The sequence below is a fragment of the Gadus chalcogrammus genome, unplaced genomic scaffold, assembly GCF_026213295.1.
Source record: "Gadus chalcogrammus isolate NIFS_2021 unplaced genomic scaffold, NIFS_Gcha_1.0 GACHA080, whole genome shotgun sequence".
Taxonomy (NCBI): Eukaryota; Metazoa; Chordata; class Actinopteri; order Gadiformes; family Gadidae; genus Gadus; species Gadus chalcogrammus.
In genome coordinates, this window is record NW_026613515.1 from 39,264 (window position 1) to 47,891 (window position 8,628).

The 8,628-nt window shown below is 39.2% G+C and overlaps 1 protein-coding gene across 1 annotated transcript; it reads left to right on the forward strand.

The window, feature by feature from the left end:
- Window positions 1-1,320: 1,320 nt before the first annotated feature.
- Window positions 1,321-8,628, forward strand: LOC130378479 (uncharacterized). Its single transcript, XM_056585229.1, has 6 exons — window positions 1,321-1,909; window positions 2,658-2,786; window positions 2,903-3,096; window positions 3,396-3,543; window positions 3,646-3,850; window positions 4,344-8,628. Exons 1-6 carry the CDS (start codon window positions 1,697-1,699, stop codon window positions 4,658-4,660), a joined length of 1,206 nt encoding a protein of 401 aa, XP_056441204.1. The 5' UTR covers window positions 1,321-1,696; the 3' UTR covers window positions 4,661-8,628.

Here is an 8,628-nt window from a genome sequence, read left to right on the forward strand (position 1 = left end):
GCCCCACTGTCGCTAATGATAGCGAATGCCTCCGCAAAAGTATAGGTCTTTCTCCTGCCTGCCATTATTTATTTTAAAATAATAACAAATAGAAGAAAAAGGCAAGAAAATACAAAATAACTAGCTAACTAGAAATGCAAACGATGTAATAAGCGTGTAGTAGGAGCGTATGTCTCTATCTAGCGGAGTGTCTGAAGAGTGCTCAGAAAGTTCTCGGCGCTTCTGGCGCGAATTATGCTGACCTTCAAGTCAAACCCTGGAAGATATCTTGGGTGTCCATTGGTCAATTTGGATGATTGACCCCTCTATCGAACCGGTAGAGCCAATAGAGTCGAGGGACAGCCAAATCGAGGGACCCAAATTCATGTAAAAAAACACTATTCGCCAATCAAAAGTATCACATTGTATAACGTTTTTTATTTGTTTATTTATTTTGCTCTTCTTTGGCTGCTAGTTCAGTGAGTTTTCGTCATAGAGTGATGACCGTTATATCATTGGAATCTGTGAAGCCTCAGCTTTCATATGACATATATGCCGCATTTCCACTGCAGGGTGCGGAACGGATCGGATCGCAGAGGTGCGGTAGGGAGGGGGCTGTATAGCCCAGCTCAGTTCCGAGGTCGCCTTTCCACTGCCGACGGTACCCTTTGTGGTAGGCCGGATGTCGATCGCCACGGCAGCCAGGTAAACATCGTGACATCATAGCAGCGCGACACAGTGTAGCCTGCTCAATAAAAGCAATGTAAAAGTTGAACGCGACACATTTAACCAAGAGCTATCATGGAAGTCGTCCAGCAACAGTTCCTGGCCTTTATTCTTTTCACATGGCAGTTAGTCAAATTCCGAATGCAAGCTTTGTTTGACGAAAGTTTGGAGGCTGAAAGGACAAGGACAAGGACAAGAGCCGCCGAAAAAAAGAAGAAATTCTTGGCGCTGATGCAGGATGCAACCGATAAAAGCCGCCAATTGACCAGACAAAGGCGACGATGCATACGGGTAAGAAAAAAAGTTATTCACGCGTGTAACAATGTACTTCATCAAACGTGCTGTTGCTAACAAACTTATCGTCTTGTTGGTCAGTAATAGATTCTCAACAGCCTAACCTTCATTGAATTGCAAAAAGTTTCTCTTAAACCAGGAGCGATACCATATATTATAAACTCCATATTGTCGTGTAAATAAATCGCATTTGTCCAAGTAGCTTTAGCAATCAGATGAATGAGCGAGTAAAGAGTAGAATATTTCCAACTGAATTGTTTTTGAGTACAGGTATAAAGTTACATGGATAGAAATGTGAAGCTCAACTGCCTCAAAGGTCCGTGTACTTTGCGGCCAATGGATTTTCGTTTTGAAATGAGAAAACCAAAATCGGGAAACGAGCTGTTTCCCGATTACCATATAGAGATAGGAAAACAAAAATCCGAAAATGACCCATTTTCCGAATTTTGTTTTGATAATAGAAAACGGAAAACGGTAAAACGACCAGTTATCTGATTTTCTTTGATGTGCTTAAACATGGACATCGGGAATTAAAATACTGCGTGGAAATCTTCTTTCTCAATTTTGCGAATATTTTTGTGTTGTGACCCGGAAGCTATCAGTAGTTGGCGCGCGGTGTATTTAATTTGGAGCCAAGCTATCAGTAGTTGGCGGTGTATTTAATTTGGAGCCAGACATCCTTGAGACGCACCTCAAAATGGCATTGCACGAATATGCAGGTTTTATTTCAGAACACCGAAATAATGGAATGTCCTGTGGGGATATCGCCACTGCGTTATGCACCCAGTTTGGAACTACACGGGGGTTTTCCGAGAGGAATGTGCGGAGGTGGTGTGCTGAGCAGGGGCTTGTCAGGGACTTCTGCCCTGATAGTCAACTTGAAGTTGAAGTCGCTGAAGGTATTCTCGAGGTAGGTTTTTTTTTATCATCCGCCTTTCACGATTACCGCTTTTGTTAAGCATACAAAGGAATGCTACTCTTACATAAAAAGCTGACCACAGTTATATGCAAAGTCGGGCATCTGACTGGTGCTAATGCAATTTTTGGATTTAATTCATAAACACGTTGGTTGTTAATCAACAGGAAATATTTCTGTATTTTTAAAAAATGCACGTCTTAATCTTAAATTTAAACTAAGATGATTTACTATTTATAATTAAATATATATATTTAAGCAATATAGTAGGCTGCGAGTGGGGTAGGTAAGGGATATTCCCACGGGTGGTGTTCGGCCGTAGGTAACAGCAGGTAACAATATCCCTTACCTACCCCACTCGCACGAGTACAATATTGCTTTTATAAAACAATTTTATATTCAACCAATTAACATTTCAACACGAAGTTATTGATTTAAAAAATGTTAATTTCACCATTGTTTCTCCGCAACAAAAAATAGTTCCAGTCAACGTCTTGGTTTGGAATTACAAGAACTAACAGTTATCATCAGCGCGCTTTAGAATGTTTCATCGCAGAGTGATTTATTATTAGCTGTGGAAGTCCGAGTTGGGATGTCCTGGGATATTCCAACTCATCGAACGTCTCTCGTCCAATCAGAAACGGCTTAATAACTCGATAGAACCCAATTGTTTTATAATATGTATATATATTATGTATGCTAAACATCATACCTACACCCCCCCCCCCCCCCACCCCCCCAGACTGGATCGTCTTTTGGTCGAAAAATGATGACTGGATATCTATCCGCAAAAGGGGTTAAAGCTTCTGAAGGCAGAGTGGGCAATGTGTTGAGAAGTATTCATCAACCCTACCACATTGCAAGACAGCAGGTAAGGTCAAATAGCATTGTGTTTTCTACATTTCAATAGAACATACGTGTTGAGATTCTAATCATACGAATGAAAGATTATTGAGTTTTTATTATAATGGAATTCTTATATTTTAGGGTGCCCGGAATCTGAACCCCATACCCTACAATGCAGAATACATGGGTCACAAGCTGCATGTAGATCAGAATGAGAAGCTTGTTATGTTTGGAGTGACTCATGTTATGGCTATCGATGGTTTCAGCAAGAAGGTGGTCGGTCACTCCACCATGCCAATAAAGAACAACATCGTGATTTATGAGGAAGTGTACCGGTAAATTAACTTCACAGACTTTGTAAGGTGGAACCCAAAGTTGTCTCCTTAGGAGGACCCAGACTTGAACAAGTACATTAAAAAAGGTTAAAACCTAGATTTGTAATATGGAAATAATTAATTTGGAAAAAACAAAAAACTTTTTCCCTCTTCCAGTTTCTTAGTTAATTTTCCAGTTTTACTATTATTGATATCATTCCAATTTTGACAAAAAAATGTAATTGTCACTTTAGCTGGCCATGGCTAAGAGACTGATGCTGTTTATGTATATTTTACGTTTGTCGGTGATTTATCTTCAGGCCTGCTGTTCTTTCCTATGGAATATGGGACCAGGTCAGAGTTGACTGTGGGAAAGAATTCTATCTGGCTTTATTCATCCAGGAAAAACTGGCAGAACATCGACACAATACTCAAAGGCAGCCCTACCTTCAGACACCTTCTACAAGGGTAAAATAAATGTGTTGTTAAAAATTAATCCTGGTTTCTTGCCATTGAGGCGTATTTCTAATGAGGGCAGGCAGACTGACACTATCCTTATAACCTGCACAGAACCATGTGATAGAGAGAATGTGGTCGGAGGTGAATGCTCGAGTCAACTACCCTTTGAAGACAGCTCTGGTACAGCTGGTGGACCAGGAGGAACTGGACATGGAGGACAACACATCCAGGTATTGTGTGTCAAACCTGACATGCCAGCTGGCTAGGATTGGCATCACAAATGTCGTACAGGCATGGAATGCACACAGGATCCCAGGTATGATTAATTTCATTTTACTGGCGGTATTACAGGCATAACTTGCTAATAAAGCAGTGTAAATTAATTTTGATGTTCTATTGTAGAGTTCAATCTGAAATGGATTCACAAATGTGTAGCTCAAATTGCAACACTGCAAATCCAGTACTTTCTGTAGAGGGGCAGATTCAATTAGTAAAACATGTTATTAGTTAGAATCAAGTTTTTTGGACGTTGACCATGTTCTTGCTTTTTTAGATGACTTCTACAGGTTTGGAGTTGAATGTAAATGAATACATGCTCAAAGCACAGACATTCATCTTTAATTTGAGGGCATTTACATTGGGTGAATTTTGTAGGAATGACCCCCATCTGAATGAAGCTGTCATTATTGTCAACTCCAATATGCTGTGAAAGACAACTAAAATAACAAGTCAAAACATCATTGGCAAAATGATTACCTCCCCACAAGTGTAACCCCTTTAATCTCACTACTCACTTTACTGTCTTGCAGGAAGGGGAATACCAAACGAACTGGCTAAAGAAGGGTGTCCTGCAAAACTTTCTGAGGACCTTCTGCCAGTCGGTGCAGTTGCAGCTGACCTGTATCAGCAGGAAATGGGATCAGCCTTGAAAAGAGAATCCATTTTTGGAAGTGATCCTTTCCCCTCTGAAGAAGCCCAACAATGGACTGAAACTGAGTTTGGTTCTCTCTTTGATTTGCTATCCCTCTTCCAAAATGTGGTTAACCATAACTATGGCCCTTTTAAAAATGCAGTGAGGTCTCTGATTGATATCACCTCAAGACATGTGCGACCTGTTACACAGTGACCTGCAATGGTCAATGAAGAAGCAGTATACCAAAAATAACATTTTATTACAACAATGATAAAGTGGAAGTTGTCTTTTTTCTTTTCTTTTTTTTAAAACGGTCACACACAATATAAACATTACAACAAACAACATCTTTCTGGTCATGTACCCATAATAACATCCAACAAACAAACTGAGGTAGTTCCAGTAATGTAAACATAACAAACAATAACAAACAATTATCTATCAAATCAAATCAATTTCTCTCTCCTTGAAAAGTGACAAGGCAGCAGAGAGACCCTTCACTTCATGTATTTTATTTTCAAAGTCTCCTGCCCTGCATTTCAAGCAGTGGTCTGATGTGACTAACCACAGCTCCACACAGGTACGACATCCAATTATCGATTCACAGCATGTGGCGAACATGGGATCTGCCATTACAGCTGCAAGGTTAAAAAAATATATATTATAAATTGATGCAGAAAATAACATTTAATTGTTAGTTGCAATATAGAAGGAAATTAACTAAGCAATCAGAAGTGTGTTTTATCGCAGAGTGAATGTTGAAGATGGCGATGAACACCCGTGACAGCTGGTCAGCGCAGTGCTTGAGGGTGGCAGGCGGCTATGTTTTGTACTGTAGAATGACCTACTGTTACATATCTTACACGTACCTTTACACACAAGACATGCAAAGGCTTCCTTTAAGGGCTGCAAACCGACATTTGCCATTATCTCCTCCTTTTGAGACTTGGCCAGCTGAGACAGCTGGTTGATTGAATTAGTGACCTCTTGGAGACTCCCGGCGGCTTGCTTCAGCTGGTCAACACGTCCAAGGACCTCCTGCAGGCTTGAATCTCCATCCCTTCGACTTAAATGTATGAACAGAAAAGAAAGGATTAAAGATTTTTTTCAAATGGTGCATATGAACAAATGTTTGAATATCTTTCTGAATATTTTATAAATCTTAGTTTACTCTGTAAAAGCGTCAACCTATGAGACATTGTTGTCATATAATTGAATCATAATGACTTCATTCATGATCATCACTCAAAAAAGCAGACCAAATTAAGTTCAAATAATAATTATTCTTCCACTCTACTTTCTTTTTCCTTTCTTAACTTTTGCATTACACTGGTATTTCCTTCAGGAAGTTTTAGTTCATATATGAATTTGCCTACAGATCAAATGTTGTATTACCTTGTTTTAGCTCTTCTCCCATTCTGAAACTCCACAAAGTCACTTTCAGGCACAGCATATATTTTTCTTGAGTTCTGTTTCCAGAACTGGGAACCTAAGAAGTCAGAAAACATTAACTTCACTTCTGTTTTTAAAAGGGGTCATTGACTTTTTGGGGGTATTTCACACGGTTCCTTACGGTCTCCGAATAGGGTATGTAACATTGGTTGGGCTGTAAACAAACACGTGTTATTTATTTGAATGAAACACAGTCAGGGACATGAAATAACGTTAGCCACATTGCCAATAAACTAAACCATCACATCTACCGATAATAGAAACAGGGAGGATACGTTAGCAACAACATAATACTACAGCTTGCGGTTGTAATGAACAAAGGGTCAGAACAGCACCTTTTCAGCTACATCTTCTTAGCAAATCCTGCTTTACATACCTACCGGTTTCTAATTGTGAGATTTGCATATGAAAGAAGTGTCAATGGACTTTAAGGGTTCATTGTATGTACATTTTACCCACTGAACTGTCGTTAATCAACTGTGACAAGGTAAATTTGTTTTTTGCAATCAATGACTCCTTTAAAATCAACATTAAGGTTTATTAGAAACCACAAATTAGAAGCAAGTTTCTGATCATACAACTTACTTCTTGTGCCCTCAGAGTCCATTATTTCGTTTCCTTGGGTGTCCGTCAAGGTAATAGGCTCATCAGAGCCCACGGCATCTTGAACTTTGGCCGAAATTCGTTCAACGCAGGCCTCAGCTTCCAAAAAGCGCACAACTACTGTCCTGGAAGGACTGAGTTTCTCATTAACAATTTCTGCCAGATGGATTGACCTGGGGATAAATCAGACCGTCTTAAAATCACACCTATGGGCCTAAAATGATATTTATATATTATAGGACGAGATTTTAGCAGCAGAGATCAGTTACATATTTAACAAGTTACATATTTAACAAGTAACCTTTGGAATGATCTTCCCTGGAACAAGCTAGCTCCACTAGCTCGTGGAGTTCCAGCTCGTGGTGGTGGTGGTGGTGTTTCAGTGGAAAAACCAGACGCAGAAAAAGATGTGGCAGAAGCAGAAGCCGGTGAGGGTCGGCGCATGAACCCAAAAGCAGGGGCACCAGCAGCGGGTGGAAGGTGCTCTGCATCGCCGTGGACCTCATAATGACTGCGATTAGTCAGATTAATTATTGAAAAATGGCCTGCTGGCTCTGGAAATATTGCCGTGTTGGAGTCGTCCGTGATATAAAGACTGCTGCAACTGACCTGTTTAATAGAATTAAATGAAAAATACCATAAAGGATTAAAAAACATTGTAATTAAATAGTACAAATACTACTAATCCCGTGTTTCCATAACAAATATACATCACAGGTCAACATACTTAAAACAATTCATATATACATTAGGGCTGTGAAATGATAAAAAAAAAAAGTGTGGATTAATCTGTGGATTAATCATGATTTATCACATATTACCGATTTTCTCTGTATATTAATCATGACAAAAGACGGATATATACATTTAACATGTTTTCTTTTTTCATTAATGAAAAACTAAAACAATGGTGCTGCAACTCAGCAGTTCTTTAATAATAATTCATTTTATTTGTAACGCACTCTTCAGAAGTTTGTTCAGAAGAATCTCAGAGCGCCAAGTCTTTAGCAGTTCTCTTTGCTTTTCCATATGGAACATTAATATATCATCATCCCAAAAAGAATTCGGGCTTTTTAGCTATTGTTTGGTTGAATACAAATGTTTCTTATCTTTTCAAATCAAACAGAAATGATTTGGGCTTCTTAGCCAGTGGATGGTTGAAAATGTCTCTTTATTGTCAAACAACCATTGACCACACCATGACACAATATAGTCTTCCTTTCGCCAGCTGGTGTGGCAAACTACCTTGTTCACATTCCCTGATAGTAAAGCTGACGGCTTCTTTAGCACCATGTGTCCTGTGACTGACAAGTGACAACAACGTCTTTCACACGGCATTGTGGATGAAGGAGTGGCTAGATATTTGCGAGCCCTGGCAGTTAGATATTTAGCGAACTATGCTAACTAATCAATCTAGTTGAGAGAACATCCCTAAACAGTTATGTCATGTCAACTAGTATTATTACCACTACTAGTACATCACTAGTCTCTCCAACAAATGAGTTATTGTTAAAATCAAAATGTTAATGTTACCGTTTGTAAAATTGCATGTGGGAAGTCAAAAAACTATTTTGCGCTCAAAAAATAGCCACGGCTATGCTAACATTAACTCATTCTACCTGTCGTAGAATGACATGCCACCAAGCTAAGGCGCTGTGAACTGTGTGAGCATTTTTTTTGCAATGGATAAAAGTGTCAATTATAAGTTGAAAAGTAACATCACCTGAAAAATCCTGCAAATTTTGTCTGCAGACATGTCCTCTTGCTTCATAGTCAGCCGTTTGGGTCCGCGAAACAATATGAAGCTCTCCATTTCCATTCCATGCAATGTAACGGTTAAGCTTGTGAGAGGAACTTCCGGGTCACAACACAAAATCTTCGCAAAATTGAGAAAGAAGATTTCCACGCAGTATTTTAATTCCCGATGTCAATGTTTAAGCACATCAAAGAAAATCAGATAACTGGTCGTTTTACCGTTTTCCGTTTTCTATTATCAAAACAAAATTCGGAAAATGGGTCATTTTCGGATTTTTGTTTTCCTATCTCTATATGGTAATCGGGAAACAGCTCGTTTCCCGATTTTGGTTTTCTCATTTCAAAACGAAAATCCATTGGCCGCAAAGTAC